At 41.6% G+C, this 23249-nt stretch overlaps 3 protein-coding genes across 3 annotated transcripts; 2 read left to right on the top strand and 1 right to left on the bottom strand.

Moving 5' to 3' along the window:
- Positions 1-3566: 3566 nt before the first annotated feature.
- Positions 3567-7348, bottom strand: itk (IL2 inducible T cell kinase). Its single transcript, XM_072439820.1, has 17 exons — positions 7126-7348; positions 6942-7046; positions 6775-6856; positions 6204-6329; positions 6094-6131; positions 5851-6002; positions 5702-5767; positions 5563-5617; positions 5409-5488; positions 5181-5323; positions 4999-5082; positions 4679-4847; positions 4405-4621; positions 4277-4341; positions 4092-4210; positions 3783-3940; positions 3567-3700 (listed from the first exon to the last, which is right to left on the bottom strand). Exons 1-17 carry the CDS (start codon positions 7261-7263, stop codon positions 3635-3637), a joined length of 1863 nt encoding a protein of 620 aa, XP_072295921.1. The 5' UTR covers positions 7264-7348; the 3' UTR covers positions 3567-3634.
- Positions 7349-8989: 1641 nt separating this feature from the next.
- Positions 8990-10911, top strand: med7 (mediator complex subunit 7). Its single transcript, XM_072439816.1, has 2 exons — positions 8990-9145; positions 9987-10911. Exon 2 carries the CDS (start codon positions 9996-9998, stop codon positions 10740-10742), a length of 747 nt encoding a protein of 248 aa, XP_072295917.1. The 5' UTR covers positions 8990-9145; positions 9987-9995; the 3' UTR covers positions 10743-10911.
- A 1000-nt stretch (positions 10912-11911) lies between these two features.
- Positions 11912-23014, top strand: lonrf4 (LON peptidase N-terminal domain and ring finger 4). The gene is made up of 12 exons (XM_072439815.1): positions 11912-12686; positions 13375-13493; positions 13862-13984; positions 14786-14974; positions 15052-15169; positions 16271-16346; positions 16499-16613; positions 16688-16809; positions 17665-17823; positions 18648-18810; positions 18891-19040; positions 19652-23014. The coding sequence occupies exons 1-12, from the start codon at positions 12395-12397 to the stop codon at positions 19799-19801; spliced, it is 1776 nt and encodes a 591-aa protein (XP_072295916.1). The 5' UTR covers positions 11912-12394; the 3' UTR covers positions 19802-23014.
- The last annotated feature ends 235 nt before the right edge of the window (positions 23015-23249 follow it).

Below are 23249 nucleotides of genomic sequence, written 5' to 3'. Positions count from 1 at the left end.
CCCAGAACCCTCGGACGAGCTAAGGGACTTTTTACGTTTCCGGGCACGTGCAGCCAGAAAAGGCTGCTCCTCCACGCCGTCCAGAACGTCTTCGACCACCGATCCACTCTCCTCCGCCATCTCCCGTCTCTCCAGACCGGGTGTTGAGCAAGTGTTACGTGTAGTCCTCAGACTCTGTCGTAGTCCGCAAAAGTACTCCCTCCATTGCTTTGGTGCCACAAAGCCCATGAGGTCATGATATGTCTTTGTGACTAGAATAGTTGTTGTTGTTGTTGTTGTTGTTGGTGTTTTATGGCGGTTGGCATCCGAGTGTTGCATTACCGCCAGACTTTATTCCTTAGACTGTTGTTGCTGTTGTTATTGTTTTATGGCAGTCGACAGCCGAGTGTCGCATTACCGCCAGACTTTATTCCCCAGACTTTGTCGTAGTCCTAAAAGTTGTTCTTCCAGTGCTTTGACCTCTAGTGCTTTGACCAAAATATCTCAGTTGTTGTTGTTGTTGTCTCAGTTGTTGTTGTTGTTGTTGCTTTATGGCGGTTGGCATCCAAGTGTTGCATTACCGCCAGACTTTAAGATAAGATAAGATATTCCTCAGTTGTTGTTGTTGTTGTTGTTGTTGTTTTATGGCGGTTGGCATCCAATTGTTGCATTACCGCCAGACTTTACTCCTCAGACTTTGCCGCAGTCCCCAGACTCCGTCGTAGTCCGTAAAAGTACTCCTTCCATTGCTTTGGTGTTACAAAGCCCATGAGGTCATGATATGTCTTTGTGACCGGCTTTATTCCAGGGAGACTCTTCTTCATCTTCCTCTCCTTCTTTGACGTTCGGTGCTTCCACCGTACAGCTTTATTCTTCAGGCTTCATTCTATAGGCTTTAATATGTCCACTGATGTCGCCGCTTGGTAGCCGTGCATCTACGAGACTGGGCGAGGACAGGAGACCACCCCCACCCCCATCTCGTCACTCTGATCACTCTGACTCCCCACAAGCAGACCCCCATCACTCCGACTCCCATTTAGCGCCTTTAGCCTGTTTTCTATATCTGCCCAATCAAGCTCCTTTGTTCCAAGGAATCTCCCTGCAGCTTTAGCAATGATCCTGATCCTTTCAGTTCTGCTTTGAGTCTGAGCAGCACAGTTTACAACATCCACCATAAAGAGTACAAAATCCTCTCTATCCACAACCAGGGTATTCTCATTAATTCTGGAACCTGCACACTTGGGACCTCCACTCTTGAAACCTTCACACTTCTTGGGAGCCACGCTGGCCTCTCTCATTTCGCCCTGGCTGGGAGCAGCGCTGGCTCCTCTCTCTGTATTTACTCTAAACTCGTTACTTGAAACTTTCTTGACTGCATCTGCATAGGATATACCTTGAGAGACCTTTATTTTCTGCACCTCAGCAGCTCTTTTGCTAAACCTGCATCCCCCGTAGGCAGAGCTATGTTCTTCCCCACAGTTACAGCACTTCAGTTTTGCACCCACGTCACACTTCCCATACTCATGATCTCCTGCACATTTACCACACCTTTGCCTCCCTCTACAGACCGCTGCAATATGCCCAAAGCGCTGGCACTTAAAGCAACGCAGGGGCGGCGGAACATATGGCCTGACGCTATAGCACATGTACCCAATGAACACCTTACTAGGCAGGCACCTCCCTTCAAGTGTTACCATTACCGACAAGCTGTCACATCTTACCCCAAACCGGGTCACCTTCAAACGCCTAGCGTCCACCACCGTAACTCCCGTCAAATTCTCCTTAACTTCATCCACAGACGTCGCCGTAGGTACACCTACGATAACTCCTCTGACCGTGTTTCTTTCAGCATTAGACACAAGAATGTCCTTTCCACCCAGACGTTTAGTTCCAATCGCCTTCCGTTGCTGAGCCGCGTCCTTGCACACGACCAGCAGCGAGCCATCTCTAAGGACACTCGCACTCTTGATCACTCCCACAGCTACAGTTAGGCTCTTTGACAATGCCACTGAATTCCACTCCTTAAAGGATGCACTATCCTGTGCAAGCTTTATGATCACCTTACAGTCTCTGCTCTCACCCCGGACATCAATAGCTTCAGCCTCATCCTGCTGCTCATTCCCAGAACCCTCGGACGAGCTAAGGGACTTTTTACGTTTCCGGGCACGTGCAGGCAGAAAAGGCTGCTCCTCCACGCCGTTTCAGAGACCAACCGGCTTTATTCCAGGGAGACTCTTCTTCATCTTCCTCTCCTTCTTTGACGTTCGGTGCTTCCACCGTACAGCTTTATTCTTTAGGCTTCATTCTATAGGCTTTAATATTTCCACTGATGTCGCTGCTTGGTAGCCGTGCGTCTACGAGACTGGACGAGGACAGGAGACCACCCCGGATGCCAACCGCCATAAAACAACAGTCTGAGGAAGAACAAGCCCTGGACTAAAACTGTGAGGAGACCTTGCTCAACACCCGGTCTGGAGAGACGGGAGATGGCGGAGGAGAGCGGACCGGGGATGGAAGACGCCCTGGACGGCGCGGAGGAGCAGCCCCCCCTGCCTGGCGCGTCCACAGACGGAGGGTGGTGGTGGTGGTGGTGGTGTCGCTGCTGCACGTTATTGCATATGTGTTTGGTCTGATTATTAAAGACATTTTATTTGATGAGGCATTTTACTTTGCATTTGTCCAGTGGAAGTGTGCATTGAATATGGTGCCTGCTGTCATATGTCGAGCAAACATGAAATAGAAATAGTTTGTTTATTCTAGATTAATGTAAGTTTGATAGCCCTGTGTATTTTTTATAATAATTTACATAGTTTACATATTATATTCTGTAAATTTTAATGTTTTTTGATTATTTAATGCATGCTTTATTTGATATGTTTGTTTTTTATTATTCGTAGGTCTTTCCTTCCTGCTGCTGTCAGACTTTATAACAAACACTGTTAGTCCTGAACACTCGCAATACTGACCTAACCTAATACTGATGTGCAATTCCGTCATATGTGCAATTACTGTTGGACTTCATGTGCAATTACTGTGAAATTCATGTGCAATCTATGTGCCGTCGTGACACATATTCATGTGCAATTACTGTCGTGATCACATGCAATGGTATTTATTTATTTGTCTATGGGAGTTTTTATTTATTTATAGGAGATCTTCTACTGAAAGTGTTTTTCAGACTTCCTATAAGTGATCTGTTCTTCTGTATCTACCTCTGTATCTACCTGCGTTGCACCAATGAAATTTCCCCATGTGGGACAATAAAGGATTATCTTATCTTATCTTATTATATTTCATCAAGTTCCGAGCCTGTGAATGTTGTTCACTGACAATGGCAATAAACCTTTTCTCATTCTGATTCATTTTTTATCATTATTTTTTATCCAATTTACTCTTTTTGCAGTGTTACAGGCAACTATAAGCAATACTGTGTTGGTACCTGAGAAAATGGTACAACTCAGAGACCAGAAGCAAAACTAGGAACAGAAAACAAATAAATTTGTATAACATATTTTAATTTATTTCCATTTTATAGGGTAGTAACACATGTAAGTGATTATGGTAAGAAATATACGATATACGGCCGTACATTTCAATATGTTGATGTAAAATAGTGTTTCGGTTCACAGTGTAAAATGATAGGCCTAGATTGTTTTCACACATTTGTAAGGCATCCCAATTGATGTAGCAGCTGGCCAAATGTTGGACGATCTTCCGGCTTCTGAAAAGAATAACACAGACTCTCTAAAAATGACTAAAGGCTAATAATCATTCTAAATATGATACTTAAATCTCTCACTTACTTCCTTCCAGCACCAGTTCATGAGCACGTGCACGTCGTCTGGGGCTAAAGTTGGCTGTGAGAGTCTCTGCCCTTTGTTTACCGAATTTACCACATGCATATTTTTCTGTTTCTCATAAGGAAGAAGACCTTCGCTGTACACTTCCCACATGAGCACACCTAGACACAAGTAACAAATACATCTCTTAATTAATTAGTGTGCTACTTTTCCTTTCTGTAAAACACACTATCTAGCCATGTCCTTTATTGACATGCCGTAAGGTATATAAACATGATGATGTCAAATATCACAAAACAAGAACAAACGTACCAAATGACCAGACATCAGACTTGCTGGTGTACTTCGAATATCGAATGACCTCAGGGGCGGACCACCTTATAGGAAACTTTGCGCCTTGAGAGCTTGTATAGTCATTATCCAGTACAAATCTATTTTTAAAAAAATGCTTACATTAGAAGTTTATTGTTATCAGAATCATGCTAAAGGAGAAATACCTTGCCATGCCGAAATCTGCCACTTTGACGACATTATCATGTGAAACTAAACAATTTCTTGCTGCCTGTGCAGATACGAAATATTATTACATCTTTTAAAGGTCTAAAAATGAAAATCACAGACTTACCAGGTCCCTGTGTAAGTAATTGGAGCAGTCCAAGTAATTCATTCCTTCACAAACATCCAAACACATCTCCAGTAGAGTGTCCTGTGAGAGGTTCCCTCTCCTGGCCCTCAGATAGTCCAGCAGCGCGCCCTGCTCCATGAACTCAAACACCATACACATGGGTGAGCGCTGCGTGCACACTCCATACAGCTGCACCAGTTTGCAGTGGGACAGCTTCCTACAAGAAACATGTTATTACTTGTAAGAAATATTGTATATTACATGGCATACTTACATCATGACTTTTGCCTCCTCTTTAAATTCTGCCTCGGACATAGCCCCCTCTTTTATCATCTTCACAGCCACTTTCTTGTCCCTCCATGTTCCTCCCATCACCAAACCAAACTGCCCGTCTCCCAGTTTTCCCTCTAACGTCAGCTCTAAAGGATCCATCTGCCACTGAACTGGTCAAAACACACACGTATTAGAGACTAATTAAGGTTTCCATCTTATTTCCTTTTGTGGGTAGAACTCAAAGCTTCAATTCAATTTTGATTTTGGAAAGGACACACTGTCATATCAAAATGAATTGTCAGTAGATATAGCAGCAGAAACCTTCCAAATCTATCGGTGCTATGGAGGGGCGTCGAGAGGATGACCTGGGACGTGAAACTGGCTGCTTCAGTCGTGTTACCATCCCTGCAAAAGCAATGCATGCGTGTTTAGACCCATTCGATATCATTTAGATAAATACATAACCTGTTCATAGTTATTATGACTCATTAGAAGTAAATTACCAGCACAGTTGTGTTGATGATAGTGGACTAGCTCAGGAATGGTGAAGAACGACTTTTTTTCCGCCACATAAAATGGTGCCTCACTTTTTGATTTCTGTCTGATTAGGTAATGCCTCACATTTGGTTTGTTCTCTGCAATGGACCTAACAATGCAACACAAGGAAGAGACAGTCAAAAACACGTACCAGAAGGAAGCAAAGGTATGACGCCAGGAAAAAAATCTTATACCCAAGTGCACTGGCGTAGACAGACACTGAGTATTGACCAGCCTTACTAGATCTGCGTACCATAAATGCACCTTCTTTGGCCTAAAGCGGAGTACAGTTCATTGTGAATTGTGTTGAAAATATAATGCATGATATTATTCATTTTATTTACCTACCTCTTTTGACAGCAATTGTGTTGCTTCTTCACTTCCTATGTCATCATCATACCACCTAAGATTAAAAAAAAAAACATTTCAAGATAGCATATATTATAGTCCATTTGAGATGGCCCAAAAGAAACTAAATTAACCTTACTCAAATCGATCAAAGTTGGTTTCAAACTTTCCCGCAACATATGTACTAGGTACAAGACCTGCATTCCTAAAACACAGAAAACAAGGCGATAAGTGAAGACATACAGCAAAAGACAGGAGTAAAACATAAGAGAAAATGAGGTTATGTACCCCTCAGAATCCTGCACCAACCAACGATCAACGTCTGAGTCGTCGAGTAAAATGTACTTCTGTTCTTTTTGAATTTGTAGATCTCCCTCTTCAACTGGGGTAAAGTCTTGTATAGCTATGACCTCCCTCGCGTCAGTACGAGTCTGTTTCCTCTGATGCACAACATAACAGAGCAGTCAATGTCTTGCAAACCAATGTGATCAAAATCAAAACACTAAGAAGTCACACAAGTCATTTAGTCACCTTTGGATTTGGCACAGGGGGAACAGGTTTTGAACACGCTTTGAAAGGAAATATAGATTATGTGCCTAAGTCTTTATTATCATTACTATTTACAATTCTATATGACTTACCTAAAGTCACTGGGTCATACTTAGCACATCCCACTGCCAGTTTCGCAGTCTGCTTGCAGCATCTCCATTTACCTTCCCGCCACATGTTTGGGTGGTATGTAGGAACACATTGATTATATTGTGTCTCTAAAAACAAATAAAGATGATTGTTATGTACCGTATATATATTCTTTATGTGTTGGTCATCAGAGGGGCGTGTCATTTACTTCTCATTGTTGATTTTAGACACAGTAATTTGTCTTCTACTTATACTTAGTCATATTTGTTTGAAGCAACAGTATTCTCTCTGGTAATCCTTTTTGTGACAGTCTTCGGTGAACAACTTATTTGGACTTTTGTGCTTCTTACTTATTTTTGTTATTCTTTTCTTCAAACATAGCAGAATCTGTCATTTATGTTTTATCCGTCATATACTATTACTCAACAGATTTTAAATATGTTTTACATCCAAACTGTTAGTTGAGTAGTTTTTTGGGTCACGACTTTTTACTTCTATTAAATGTTTGTACCCTCCCCATTGTGTGGACAAATAAAGGCTATCTTATCTTAGTCATTGTCTGTATTTACCTACCTTCTTTCAGGGCTTTTACCCACTGCAGTCGAGTGTTGTTGTCAGGAGCAAAAATGTACAGGTAGTAGTTTTCATAAAATATCTGCGTACACATTGTCATTTGATGTCATATTCATCATCTTTTTTTTTTTTACATTAAAAACACAAGTAAAAGTCCTTATGCATACCTGAAAGGGGTATTTGTTATTGCATGGTATTGGGAAGTCAGTATCTACAGTCTCTACACACTTTATTTTCCACAATTCAACCGATCCTTTCAAAACATCCTTTCTCTAAAACAAACACATTAGTTATTAGTTTGCCTTGACATTATTTTTGACATTTATATCGCTGTAAAATCAACATACTTACCCCTGGACGGCAGTCAGAGTATTTCAGTTCTTTAGTGTCCAATACAAAAAGTCTCTCCCTGTAATTTTCTGGAGATGTGATTTTCTTTTGTTGAGATTTCTTGATCAGTTTCCCATTTAAAATAACCCTGGGATACATGGCTACAATTCTTACTAAATATAAAGGCCACACGCGCGTAAGCACAGTGTTCCTCTGGTGAATCACCTGGTTTATCTAACTGAAATGACAGGCTGGAAAACTTGTTATACACTGAAAAGCTTCCGGCATAGTTGCTGTACCTGGTAAACCACATCCTTCAGGCATGTGTTGTGCACTGTAAACAAGCAGCTGCAGCGGATCACAGATTTATCAAAGTGGTTGTTAATTAAAAGACAATAACAGCAGGAATGGTATATAGCATTAAATTAATATTGTATTAGATTTGATTGTCTGACCTGTCTGACCTGATCTTTTGTGAGATTTAATGTGACTGGCTGTGAGGCAAAAAGCTCTGGCGCCACCATCTGGAAGAGTAAATGTTGGTCAATAAAATCGTTCTTTCTGGAAATCTATATTTAGGTCTACATGCACACCCAAATCTGATTATGATCTGATTTATGGACTTTTAAGATTAATTTAATGACACGCAAACTGCAACATCTGGTGAGATCATGGTAAAAGATAAGCCACACAGTGTGAAAGGGGGGATTTTAATCATTTGGTTGTTATTACAGACAAGACAAAGTTTAAAAAAATAATAACAATGGCAATCAATCTATAAACCATGCTCTTGTGTTGATGTTTTTGTCTTCACTGGATTGGTTCCCTATTTTCCGTTGTTGAGAGATACTGAGTAATGGAGACAAATTATGAATGCATTAAGACAAACGTTTGCACTTTTAGTTTGCGCAGTTAGTTTTTGAGTCCTTTAAATTTAGCCAAAACCAGGCCGTCTTCTTCTTTTTCTTGTCTCGTGTTTTATGGCGGCTGGTATCCAAGTGTTACATTGTTGTTGTTGTTTTGTTTTTTTATGGCTTCATTCTTTAGACTTAATTCTTCAGGAGCACATGAGTTTCAAGCCCACAAATTCTTCAAACTTTATTTTTTATACTTTTTTCTTTATACTTTATTTTTTTATACTTTATTCTTTAGACTTTATTTTTTAAACTTTATTTTTAGACTATATTTTTTAGACTATATTTTTTTGGCTATATTCTTTAGACTTTATTCTTTGGACTTTATTTTTTAGACTATATTCTTTGGGCTTGATTTTTTAGACTTGATTTTTTAGACTTGATTTTTTAGACTTGATTTTTTTTAGACTATATTTTTTTAAACTTGATTTTTTTTTACTCTATTTTTTAGACTTGATTTTTTAGACTAGAATTATTTTGGCTATATTCTTTAGACTATATTTTTTAGACTTTATTTTTAAGACTATATTCTTTAGACTTTATTACCCTCCTAGTCCATCTACTGCAGGGGTGTCCAAACTTTTTATCACAGAGGGCCGTATTTTGAAACTTAAACGAAGCAGAGGGCCACAAACAACTTGACGATGTCGAATTTGTTGAATGACAAAGTGAATCTGAAATCGAAATTTTGCATTTGACGTAATTGCGATGACCCTCCACACCTTTAATTAGACTTGGAACATTAATATTAGGTTGCCTGAATTTTCCCAATTTCACAATAAAAAGTACTACTTTTTGTTGTTTGGGCCGACATAGCAGGAACCTGGAGGGCCAACAAAAATTGAGAGCCGCATTTGGCCCCCGGGCCCTAGTTTGGACATGCCTGACTGCTGTGACTCAAAACGTACCGGTAATGTTAAAAAATACTCCATCCAATCAACAGCCTCGCTACTCGTACGTCCACAGAAACTAGCCAATAGGCATCAACCTTGTAGAATCCGACGCTTTGTGTTTGACTGACGTGAAAGCGTCGAGGCTAGCAATGAGCTAAACAGCTCATGTTAGCGTTTTTGGAGCACTTTTAGACATCCACTTCAACAATTAAGAACCCGGGAGGTGGCTACAAGGTATGTGTGCACTTTGGTTGTTTCTGTGCAGTCGTAGATCTAAATGTTTGGCTTGAATCTGTTTATGCTAAAGCTAAAGCTAACGACAATCATAAGCTTCTCAGGGAAGTAAGTGGGGCATTTTCTTTTGGTTAAGGTTCATTCTGTCTTCAGGTTATTGGGTTTAAACAGACAGGATATTGGAAGTAGCTGAAACTTAAAGCAGGTTAAACACATGGATCTATTATAATATCTCCACAGATAAAAACACGTTCTTGTCAGATGAATATAAATGTTACTTAATGTGCGGTCCATCGTCATCGCCCTAAAATTAGGCCTGCACATAATTAAGAAAACACAATTATTAATATTATTTATGTTTGTGGTGGGAATTGCTTTGATGCACTTTTAAACCAGCATTATTTATTCATGGAGATATTATAATGAATGATCTATAAATGCATTGCAAGTAGTTATTTTTACGCTTTTTTGTGTTTTTAACTAATCAAAGTATGTTCTCATATTACAGTTAAATGGTTACAATGAAGTCTACTAATGTTATTTACCTTTTTATTTTAATAATGTTTCCCCTCTGCTCTTCTTTTTCTTTTTACTTTGCATAACTTTTATTACGTAGCAGGCGTGGGGAATGTGTTATGAAAAATGATCCTGCCGTATATTGTCTAAAGTTAAAACTATAAATAATGACCACAAAAACAGCTGATTAAAAATAAAATGGAACAGAAACATGCAGCGTTATCCTCCAACAAGGTTATAAAGTGATATTCCTGCACTTTTGGTGAAGTTTTTAGGCCCATACTTCCAAACAAATAATGATTTATTTTCTTCGATTGGTTTTCAGACCGGCATCATGGGTGAACCACAGCAGGTCAGCGCCCTCCCGCCTCCGCCCATGCAGTACATCAAAGAATACACCGATGAAAACCTCCGCAAAAGTCTGGCCCCCAAGCCTCCTCCGGCCATCAGAGACAACTACATGATGTTCGGGAATCAGTTCCAGTGCGACGACCTCATCATTCGCCCTCTGGAGAGCCAAGGCATCGAAAGACTGCACCCGATGCAGTTCGACCACAAGCGCGAGCTCAAGAAACTCAACATGTCCATTCTCATCAACTTCCTGGACTTGCTGGACATTCTCATCAAAAGCCCCGGCAGTATAAAGCGCGAGGAGAAGCTGGAGGACATAAAGCTGCTGTTCGTTCACATGCATCACCTGATAAACGAATACCGGCCGCACCAAGCCAGGGAAACGCTGAGGGTGATGATGGAGGTGCAGAAGAGACAGAGGCTGGAGACGGCCGAGCGCTTTCAGAAGCACCTGGAGAGGGTCGTGGAGATGATCCAGGGGTGCCTCGCCTCGCTGCCCGACGACCTGCCGCAGATGGATGCGGCTGAGGGCTCGGGCGACGCGGCGAGGAGCGCGCCCGCCGCCGCCGCGACGACCCCCCGGATGAACGCCGAGCCCATGGACGTAGAGGAGATGGGGGATAGCTGTATGGCAACGACGCAACAGGACAAACCCGCGGCTAGTATCAAGCGGGAGAAAACCTGGGACAAAGACGCTGCCATGTGTAGTATTATCGATGAAATTGCGTAGCTCGCATAAATGTTGCATGTTGTATATATTTACCCTTTTTGGTTTGGATGATTTGATGTCGGTTTCTTTAAATACAGCCACGTAGTCGGGTCATTAAAAATAAATGACTAGAACCCCTGTGTTTTGAGTTTTGTCTTTGGATCAAAATAAACGTATGTTAAAGCCTGAATATTGTAGAATTCTGATAAACACACCCTAAAACGTATGACTGTGATTATATAAGCTCCAGTTGTATTCATGTTGAGGCTTTGCTATCCAATATTTCATAATCGTATGTACATTATTATAAAACTAACACTGACCCAATTTCAAGGCTTAATTTGTCCCTCCGCTTGAGGCAACTATTCCCTTTCTCTTGATAGTTGAAGGTTAATGATCTGGCAACTACATGAGACATTGTGATGGAGTCTGATGGGAGGGACCGTGTTTCCCCCAATTCATTAAACAAGTCCAAAAGTGTTCCTGTAACTAGTCATTTCCAAATACTAATGATAAAAGTGGTTTAAGTCTGATGAGAAGTTGTACTGTCTCTTTAACATGTCAGAGTCCAAGCTTTCCATCTGATCTGACATCAAAACAACTTGTATAACCAGCAAATTATGACACTCCCCTAATCCTGTCCATTATTAAACCAGAAAAGAATATGAAGAAAATTATATATATATATATATATATATATATATATATATATATATATATATATATATATATATATATATATATATATATATATATATATATATATATATATATATATATATATATATATATATACATATACACATTTGCACTGTGCATTAGTTTCTGCAGTTTGATTCCTGATGGTTTTATGAGTAAGTGTAAGACTGTTGAGTATTGAGGCCCCCCCCGCCCCGCCCCTGACCGGGAATCCCTTCTGCCCCGGGGTAAACCCAGACTTTCAACATTACATTTGCCATAGTCGGCACTGTGTGATCGATATTGTAAATAATGCATATGAAATTATCGATATTTCAAAGCAAATAAGCAGACTTTTGTCGGAGGACTGATGTTATGAAACTTGCCATCCTTGCGTTTCACAACAAGGCGGAAAAGTCGCGTTTCCTCCAATCGCGTCGGCCGCAGCAGGTCACGTGGTCTTTATTTACGTAATGTAATGGTGTTACACAGTAACCTCTGTTGTGGCTGAGGAACCATCGCCGCTGGAGCTAGACGCGGACACTGACCGGCTCAAGAACATTTTTCACCAATGTGGACGCGGTTTTCTCTCGTTTCCGGCGGCTTCCCGGGCTCAACGGCGACACAAAAGACGAAAACGGGACGCGACGCTCGTCCAAAGCCGAGTTTGTATTCGCTGCTGCTCGCGTGCCCGTAACGACACACCGCCGCACGCTTTTCGCATCATGTCAGCGCAGAACTAGGACTCTAAAGTGCATCGGTAACGCAGGGGCGGCTTCCCTACAATTTAATACTTGCTCTTTATTATTGTATTGGCCGTAGCCGTACACAGATGCGGTCAAGAGCGGGACACGAGCGCTTTTGAAACTGTCCATGAGGCGCTACTGTGCGACAAAGTGCTGCTGCTGCTGCCGCCGCTGCAACAACAACAACCACAACTGTCACTCTCCGCACGACACGGCCACGTTCGCCCGACAGAGACTCCGCCAGTGACGATGGAGCGGCTGGAGTGCCCGCTGTGCCTCTTCCTCATGATCGAGCCGGTGACCGTTTCCTGCGGCCACTCGTTCTGCCGGAGATGCGTCCGGACATTCCTCCCGTCCAAGTGTCCCCAGTGCAAAGAGAGGCTAAAGCCGCGGGAAGTGAAGGCCACGAAGAACAACGTGCTGCTCATCGGCGTGGTGGAGAAGTGCTGGTCCGAGGAGGCGAGGATGAAGTGCCGCATCATGGACAAGCTGAAGGCTGGACAGTTCGCGGAGGCTTTACGCATCACGGACGAGAGCATGGGTAAGAGCGCGCGCGCACCACGTAAAAGTGACGCACGCACGCGGCGCTTTGGTAACGGCGTTTGTGTATTTATTATGTGTTCTGTAATCGTGTTTTTTGCATGTTTAAAGACGATTGCAGGCCTTTAAGTTGTCCTTAAGTGCGTCTGAAGAGAGTTGGATACATCTTTCAACAGTGATGTAAAAAGTATCTTTGTTTGTATCCCACGCCAAGGGGTTTGTACTATTGACCCAGACCCTTATCTTCACTTATGCATTTGCCCTTATTCTATATTTGCACATGAGAGTCCTGCCAAGATGAGTGTGTAAGCATTTAGCTCATAATGCTATTGATTTAGGCAAAATCCTTTTAAAATGATCTTTGAAATTGCTGCTTTTATTAAGGATAATAAAACCGTTTAAGGGATTTAAGGGAATGATCCACTGGAAATGTAATCTCTTAATTCCCCCCAAACATGCCATACCGTTACAGTACTTTATGTACTTTTAATAGCTTACAATGTTTGACAGGTTGTTTAACATCTAAACACGCCCAGGCTTGTAAATGCACTGACATTAATATCTCTGCTGCACTTACACCGCGACATACGTTTTCTGCCAAGTCTCCGACACAAACTGCTGATGCACTGATGATCGGCGCAGTAAATATTGGACTTGGAGTGACCGCAATGTTCTTTTGACCCCCGCAGTCCCCGAGGATCTCAGTCTAAAGTTGTACCGGGCTGAAGCCAACCTGGGCCTCCTGCGTTTACCCGACTCCCTGGCCGACCTCGACTACCTCTGCTGCCTTCGACCCAACTGGACCGAGGTGAAGGAGAGCGACATGAGCACGACGTGTGATCGCTTTTGTGCCAAACGATACGGAAAATGCAGTTTTAAACATACTCGGCGCTAAAAATACCAATTTGTTTTATGTATATGACCTAGAATGACCCGGCGAACGTGATCTTTTCGAGCGTGACCTTTTTTTTATTTTATTTTTTATTGCAGTTATGTCATTTATATGCCAAGGTTATGCAAACCTCCTCTTGCTGTGATTTAATCTGTTTACATCAGTGGGTTACCAGCGCTAACATAGACGAGACCCGTTGTGGTACTATTTTTCATTTGATAATAGACGCTTGTATTGACTTGTCGGGTAACGCGCCGCTCTCACCAAAACTACTGTTTGTGCAGGGCCTGTTTCGTAAAGGGAATGTACTGCTGGAAATGGGTCAGCAGACACAAGCGCTCGTCCAGTTTCACCGATGCCTGAAAGTCCAAGGCGACTTTGTGCCGGCGAGAAGCCAGATAAAAAAGGTTTGTTTGAGTAAATGTGTCCTTTTTATCAAATGGAATGACGGGACTAGTGCAATAAGCTACACAACAGTAGCTTTTACTTTCGTTTTTCAAACATTAACTGACAGTTGTTTTCTGTTCCTTTGTGCGCACCTTTTGGCACTCGAGAACAGATTATAAAATTGTAACTTCACAGGCAACATTGTATTTGAGTTTAGTGGGCGTAAATGTGAGGGTTTTGTTTTTGCAATAGTTAAAACTGTGCATGTCTACTTTATAATCCTGTTTATTTTTCATTATGAACACTATTAGGGCTGCAGCTCATAGTCAAACGATTATCTTTTCTATAGTCAACTAGTCAAACGATTATGTCTTTTGTCAATTTTGATTTGTTAGATACATTTTTAAACAAATACAGATTACAATATGGTGAGTGAAGGCTTCTAAATATTTACTATAAAGTGGATTATTGATGAAATCACAAATGCCACTGTTTTCATTACAAAAGACATGTGTTTTAGAGTCTGTAAAGTCTAGATAACAATCACGAATAGCTTAATATATTTGTCCAATAGTCAATTATTCAAGATTATTCTGATTATTTGGGTACACATATATATATTTTCCAGTTTATTTGAAGTCTTAGTCACATTTAGGTCATTCTTATGTTTTAAAACCTCCTTTGTTATAGATGTATTGCTATTCAAATGCATGTGTGAGTAGCAGTATTATTTGTATTTCTTCGTCGCTATAAAACACGGTCAGTTTAATGTGCTTTGCTTCACTCCGCTTTTAGTTAAACTCCAGACTGGTGTGTTGCAGATCCTGGAGGCCGAGGGCGTAGCGGTGCCAGAGGAGCTGCCATGTTTGTTGCAGGTCTTGTCCGAGTACCTGAAAGAGCCTTTTCCCATCACCAGCCTGAGCGTCTCCCAGGGGCCGTCGTTCCAGGAGCCCCGCGGCCACCCACGAGGAGCGGAGGGAGACGTCGGCGCCAGGAGAGGGCCTCCGCAGGTACGCTCGGCAGTATTTCTCACAGCTCTGCGCCCCAAAAGGCTCGGCCCCTAAACCCACCCCGACTGTCCCAAAAGGTGACGCAGGACACGGGGACGGAGTGCTGCCTCTCCCTGTGCCAGGCCGTGTCGTTCCTCCCGGCGGCTGACGAGGACGAGGAGCTGATGATGAGGAAGGAGTTTGTGCACTGGAGAGGTACAGCATCCACGAGTTTGAACTGTTTAATTCTTTCTATCTGTAAATGGAGGATGAGAGGGAGAAAATAACACATGGAGGGGGTAAAATCATAACTCTACTGTGCGAGTCCTTCTTAACTCTGACAATCTTTTGCTTAATGTCTTTCCAATTCTCTCCAACTTGCATAACTGTGGTATCCGATAAAGCCAATCAACTAAATCAAATACAATTTTTTTTAAATTTTTTCGCCAAAAATATTATTAATTAATATTAAGTAAGTGCTGCCTCTTCAAAACACAACTTTTCCCATTTTTTTCATACATCTAATTCAAGCATACATTTGAAAATAGTGAACCCTCGCTATAACGCGGTTCACTTTTCACGGTCTCGCTGCTTCGCGGATTTGCATCATGCATTGTGTTCTGCATTCTGATTGGCTAAACAGTCTCTCCGCGTCTTCTCTACCTGTGTGTCAATAACGTTATGGATTAATATGTACACGTACGAAAAACCGCTTGCCAAATTGAAGTTTGCGAGGCCGGTGAGAGCGCGCGTGTGAGCTGCGGGATACGCCGGTGAGAGCGGCGCGTGTGAGCTTCAATGTTTTATGGAGTATTTCATTGTATAATAACTGTAAAAAAATAAAGGTTTCTACTTCGCGGATTTTGCCTACCGCGGGTTCGTTTCGGAACGTAACCCCCGCGATAAACGAGGGTTCACTGTACACTTTTTGTTTTATCATTGTGCACAGTATTATTATTATTATTATTAGTAGTATTATCTTGTCTTACGCTAGCTGTTTTTATTTTATTATTTTGTTTTATTTTTATCTTTATTTTTCCCCTCCATTCCTTATTAGGAAACGAGAGGTTTTGTCTGTAGGAGTTTTTGTTTATAAGAGTTCTTCTATTAAGAGTGTTTTTTAAACTTCCTATAAGTTATCTGTCCTTTTCCTCTGTATCTACCTGCGTAGCAACAATGAGATTTCCCCATGTGTGGACAATAAAGGAATATCTTATCTTATCTTATTCTGCAGTTGCAATTGCTTCTGTGAATGTTTTGAGCTTGTGGTTTGGGGGATTTCTCTTCTATAAAAAAACATCGTCTGTCTTGTTTTAGCCAAAAGCACCCTGAGCCGAGAGCAAACCCTGAGTATCCTGAGTGTGTCAGACTTCGAATGCCCACTCTGCATCAGGTCAGTGCTCACAAATCAATAACACTTCCCTGACTGCACCCGGCCTCCCGTCGAGTCATACATTACCTTTCACAAGTCGAAGCGTTCAAATGCACTTCCACAGGGTCGATGGACACGGTCACTTAAACCTTGTGTCCGTCTTGTGTGTCTAGGTTGTTTTTTGAGCCAGTCACTACACCGTGCGGTCACGCCTTTTGTAAAAACTGCATGGAGAGAAGCTTGGACCACAACCACCGCTGTCCACTCTGCAAGCAGCCGCTGCAAGAGGTGCCCACATGCTGACACAATCGTTACCTGCCGATTGTAGTTTGTTGCTTATAACGGTATTTTTTTCTCTTTAGTATTTTAAAAACAGGAAGTTCAATGTTACAGTTCTGCTACAGGACATGATGACCCGCTTGTTCCCATCTCAACTGACAGAAAGGGAAGAAATCCACAACACTGAAATGGCTGAACTCTCCAAGTAAGAACATAGTCTGTGTTAGTGTTACGCTAAACTCAAAACATGTGTGTGGATGTTCTCAGAATCAGAACACTGTATTAATCCTCCAAGGAAATGATTCAGTTGCTGCAGCTCCAATTAATATCCAAAGCTCAATAGAAGCAGAGTTAAGAGTTCACTAAGATGAGCATAATGTAGCCTATACTTAAATTATGATATGTATTTTTGGTGGTGAATCCTATGTAACTGCTTGATTTAGATGTGGGCAGGAGAAAAGGCAATTTTCTAAGCAAAAATGTGTCATCAAAATTTAATATGCTCCCAAATTTCTTCTGAACCGGTGCGTTTGGGAGAGGAAGCAATATATGTAACAAAAAGTGAATTTTTTTCATGTGAAATGTACTTAATTGTGTGATTGAGTTGTTCACACACCAGAGGAATTGTAATATTCAAGGCAAACAAATCAGAAATAATCATAATTGTGATTCTTCTCATATTAATCTTAAAACAAAAAGTTGATGTTGAGAACTCCACCTGGGCTTGTAATATAGCTGATTTATTATATGCAATCGAAGTTTTAAATGTTTTTCTATGTAAATCCAATAGAAATGTGTTGAAACATCTCTTTGAAAAAACATATTAGTTGAGGTTTAATTATCAGACAAATGGGAAATGTTTGTAAAATTAAACACAAAAGAACAGAAATATCACCCATACCTTTCATTTTAGTATAGTTTTAGTTTAAGTTTACAACATAACCTACTACAAATAACATACTAAATATTCAAAATGTGCATATATTGTACGACATTATCTACATTTTGATACGTTGCTCACCTCGACTTACGGCGTCGCCCCGTTCTGTTCTTTCCGCAGCCTCACAAAAGACATCCCGATCTTTGTGTGCACCGTGGCGTACCCCGGGATCCCCTGCCCGCTGCACATCTTCGAGCCCAGGTACCGGCTCATGATGCGGCGCTGCATGGAGACGGGCACAAAGAAGTTTGGCATGTGCAACTATGAGCACGGTAAAGGGTGAGTCACGCCAACTACAGACGGGCTTTGTCAGAGGGCCTCCCACATCAACTGGCACATTATGTTCTCCGAGTTTTGATCCAGAAGATTATATCATCACAGTTATGTTCACTCGTCATTCTATAGATTCAGAGCCAAGCTTTTTGTCATTTACAGGTTAAAGTAGAAGTACAACGTGCATTATGTAACATTTCTGGCTGGGTCTTGCACCAGCTTGTGTTCCACAGTATGTTATTCAACTTATTTATCTTGCATTTGTTCAATGTAACTATATATGTTGCAAAAAAATCAACATCTCAGCAGAAAAGTTGCACATTTCACATTTAACATTACAGGACATTGTTTAGGTATTGCATCTGTGTTTAGTTGTTGCAATTCATGTTTTATTAAGAGGATTCTGTTCAAATTTCACATTTTAAACGCAGCAGAATTTACAAAACAACTGTAAAAATCCTGTGCATGCTTGTACAGATCGAAACTACAGGGTTAGCAGTTTTATGCATGTATAAGACAGGATATTTAGTTGTTTGTAGAGGAAATCATGGCACTTTAAAAATGTCCCAATTGCGTCCATCAAAATGGCAAGTTCGATTCAATTGCGGTTGAATCTTGCAGCTTTAAATTGAAGCATTTATAATTATCAAACTATTATATGTATCAGGCCAAACCGCACCATTTCAGAACTCGCTCAAGTGTGTTAAAGCTGCACAATAAAGTCTCTGTGCAGTTCTATTACCAATCACAGACAACATAGTGGCTCTTTTATTTGCCGTTCGGATACACGTTCGATCTCGACTCGCTCAACGACTCGCCTCTTTCCGCAGGTTTGCCGATTACGGATGCATGCTGGAAATCCACAGTCTGGAGCTGCTGGCCGACGGACGCTCGTACGTGGACACGGTGGGAGTCAGCCGGTTCAGAGTCTTAAAACGGAGTCAGAGAGACGGCTACCACACCGCGGACATTGAGTACCTTGAAGACCAGAGGGTAAAGTTTAGTCCGCCCACAAATGTAGCGGATTATTTTTATCGCTGTGTTGACAAATGCGCTTTTATTCCTTTTTGTAGGTGGACGGGAGCGACTTGGAGCTGCTGGAGAATTTGCACGACAGCGTGTACCAGCAGGCTCAGGACTGGTACCAGCGCCTGGGCTCTCGAGTCCGCGACCAGATCAACAGGCAGTACGGAGCCATGCCGCCGAAAGAGGACGACATGCAGGTAAACCCTTTAGCTTCAGGAGATTTAAGTCGTCATTTACTGTAAATCCGTTCGACACAAAAGACGTCACAAGCCTGTTAAGTTAAAAGTACACGTCGTCAATGAGGTTTTTTGGGGGTTAAATCCAGACTGTAAATCCTGTAAAGTCACTCGCCTCCGCATCTGTTGACACTGTTGTTTAACTTATTGGTTATCCTTCATTTAAAACAGAAACTTAAATTAGCGTTTTGTGGTTTAAGATCCTTGCGCGTGTGTCTTAAGAGGAAAAAACAAACCGAATCACATCTCCCTTAACTCTGCAGATGTCCTTGATGTTTTTCCACGCTTAAGAAAACATGTTTAAAAACCTGTTCTACACCGTCAGCAACGCCGTTTCCAAGCCGACCCAGAGAAACGACCTGTCGGGGCACGTGAACGCAAATCAATCTACTTTATATCATATTTTTAGCTCCCTTAAACGCCCAAACAACAAAAGTACGTAGCAGAAAGAGGCAAATATGGCCCGGGACGGAATAGACCTCACAGTGTGTCATCATCGCCGTCAATATCAGTTACAAAAAGAACCAGCATCATATTAAAAACTCTACTTCCTCTGCGTCCGTTTGTTCCAGGCTTCTATCAACGGGCCCACATGGTGCTGGTGGCTGCTGTCCGTCCTGCAGCTGGACCCGTCCTATCAGACCACGGTGCTGTCTCTGAACTCTCTCAAAGACCGCCTGGGACACCTGCGCCTCATCCTGGAGTACTTCTCGCAGAGCTAAGGGGGGGGCGCAGGGGCCAAAACGCAACACTCACAAACGGTGCGTGGCGGGGGTCGGGCTTACCCTTTTTTCCGACTACTTTCGATGAGTTCGCTTCACTGACACAGCTCAAAGCCAAATCACTCGGGCCATAAAGATGACGACAATGCAGCTATAACACGTTTTCATCAAATTCTTATGAACTCAAATATTATTAACCCCAAACGACCACTAGGTGTCACTGTCCTACTTTTTTGCCAACGAATATGTATGTCAAACCCCTAGCAGGTCAAAACACTTTTATCAAGCAAATAGCCAAGAATAGGTTGCTATTTTTGAGATTTCGAACGACTATGCACATAATGTCAGTCGAACGTGTGCACTGCAGCGGCCATTTTTGCGATGGGAGGGCTCGTGAACAGTAAAGCTGGCTGTTTACTCTCTATCTGCCTTGAAACCCACTGTTTACCGTGGCCCATTTTCTACGTATCGTTAGTATTCAGTACATTAGGAATCTTGCAATAATTGTAGTTGTAGAATGTTTTTATGAATGGCTCTGGAGCGGCCACTCTGACAGATTCGGTGCAGCTTTACATTGAATGTGAGTGAGCGTGTTTTGAGCTCATAACTCGTTGCTAAACATGCAGTGCCGCTGGTGACTTTGCTGCTACCGTTTCCCAGGTCCACGTCGATATAGTACAATATACACAACAGAAATATCAATGCGTTCTGTTTGTTCAGCGAGTTAAATGTCAACTTAAAAGGTGCACTGTTTCTACACTTTTCTGGTGAGATGCTTGTTTTCATGAGATTATTTAGTTTTGCCTATAATGTTCCCCAGTATGATATTAAACCTTTTTTTAATCTTATTTAATACTCAGAACATGACCAAACAACAGCTCATATTTTTCTTTTTGTTGGAGGCCAATTTTGCGAAAATCAAACTTTCTCAATGAGTAAATAAAATAAATGTGACAGAAACGGGCAGATATAAAAATACTTTAGATTTAGATATATTTTAAAAGCTATAGATTTAATTAAAAAAAAAATCTTAATAGATAAATAATATTAACACATTGAATTGAACATTGTTTGGAATTTAAATACAAGACGATCTGCTCAAAGTCAACAAGTTAAAGCAGTTTGTGTTTTCAAGCCCAATTCATACTTCAGAAGTAGCAAGGACGTTGTTGTTGTTGTTGTTGTTGTCTGCGTTGTGATTGGCTGGATTTTCATAGTGGGTGCGGCTAATTCTAGGCTAAATGTATTCGTATTTTGTCATTTTAAGTTGAAAAAAATATGCAATTCCAGCCATTTTGATCAACAGAAAACAATTAGCAAAACAGTGTTGAGTCTCCATAGCAACAGCTGTTTGAGTTGACAGGGGGGAGGGGCTTAAGAGTGGTTCAGCAGCCAAAGCCAAATTCACCCTGGCCTCTGAAAGTTGTGAAAAACGCCTTTAAACTCTTCACTGTGAATGATAAGAATGTCAGGAATACGTAAGAAAAGAGTCGTTTAAAAATCAGGTACAGCGCCTTTTTTAATGCCATACTGTGGAACATTCTAGGCGAAGTAACACCATCTCCAAGCAGTTGAAAAGTCATAGTCCACCTGTAAAGTAAAGTCAAGTCATTTAGTGAAGATTTAAGAAGATCTTTCAGTCACAAACCAAAGTGACAGGAATTGAAATAAACCTGATTTGTGGAAACCTTAATCGCAGCCATCATGATAATTATTTGTTTTAATTGTAATCTATTTACCTGCACCTGTTTGTGTCTAAGCTATAATGTTTTCTTTTGGGGTTAATGTCTAGTCGTGCAGGTATTAGTCAATGATTTTAAGTGCAATATCACGATCACACAATATTTATTAAAAGGTCACTAAAATAGTCAAACCTCAAATTAAGCAATTTTAAGTTTTAGCATTCTATGAAAATACTTAAAATAATGATATTAGCAATTCTATTTATTGCTACATTCCGTAGATTTTTTTGCAATTAAGGGGTTTAGATAAAGTGGGTGCGACGTAAGGTTTGCTTTGCCCACATGTGCCATAGTTATTTAGATGTTTGCCTACATTATCCTCACATCCTTTTGCCTTTCGCACTTCTCTCTTAATCAGTTTTCAATCAAACGACTGGACAACACAGTGGCAGAGCGTGTATTTCTTTTGTAAGTTTTGCTAATCAAGACAAACGCACAAAGTATCAGTTTGAAGATTTAAGGACTTGTTGTTTCCAGTGGGTTTACAGAAAATTGTAAAGAGTTAATCGTCGTCACTAAAGAATAAACCTTGTGAAAAAGGGAGAGTTGTTTATGCTTGTTGTATGACTGGCCACACACACACGCACACACACACACACACACACACACGCGCACAGACACACACGCACAGACACACACGCACACACACACGCACACACACACGCACACACACACACACACACACGACCGCACACACACACACACACGACCGCATACGCACGCACACACACACACACACACACACACACGACCTCACACACACGCACGCACCTACACACACCTACACGCACACACACACACACACACACGCGCACAGACACACACACACACGCACACACACACACACACACGCACACACACACACACGACCGCACACACACACACGACCGCATACGCACGCACACACACACACACACACACACACACACGACCTCACACACACACCTACACGCACACACACCTACACGCACACACACCTACACGCACACAAACCTACACGCACACACACCTACACACACCTACACACACCTACACACACCTACACGCACACACACCTACACGCACACACACCTACACGCACACACACCTACACGCACACACACCTACACGCACACAAACCTACACGCACACACACCTACACACACCTACACACACCTACACACACCTACACGCACACACACCTACACGCACACACACCTACACACACCTACACACACACCTACACACACCTACACACACCTACACGCACACACACCTACACGCACACACACCTACACACACACACACACACACAGACACACACACACACACACACACACACACACACACTGTGATGATAGCAATGACAAACTTGTTTTCACTCCTTTGTCTCTTTGTATCAGGAGATTGTGCTTGTTGTAAAATGTGTTTTCTAATGAATGAAATATTGTGCATTTTTGTCGTTTAATAAACATAATGCTCCTGTCACAAAGTGCTGTGTCGATGTTTATTGACCGTCTAAAATAAGAAAAGAATGGAGGGATCGTGCTCGTCTCTGTGGAGAGGTTATTGCTTTGTCTGGAATGTTCCACAGTATAGCATTAAACTAACCTTTTAAAAATGCCTTTTTTAAGATATAATAGGCAAAGCAATAACATCTCCATTGAAGAAATGTTTATTCTTCAAAGTAAAAGTTACAGTTTGTCTTTAAAATGTCACCTTTTGTG

The sequence above is a fragment of the Eucyclogobius newberryi genome, unplaced genomic scaffold (genome assembly GCF_026437365.1).
Source record: "Eucyclogobius newberryi isolate DKJ021-1_F unplaced genomic scaffold, fEucNew1.0.hap1 SCAF_11, whole genome shotgun sequence".
NCBI classification, from domain to species: Eukaryota; Metazoa; Chordata; class Actinopteri; order Gobiiformes; family Gobiidae; genus Eucyclogobius; species Eucyclogobius newberryi.
This window is presented reverse-complemented; position numbering and strand designations above follow the sequence as displayed.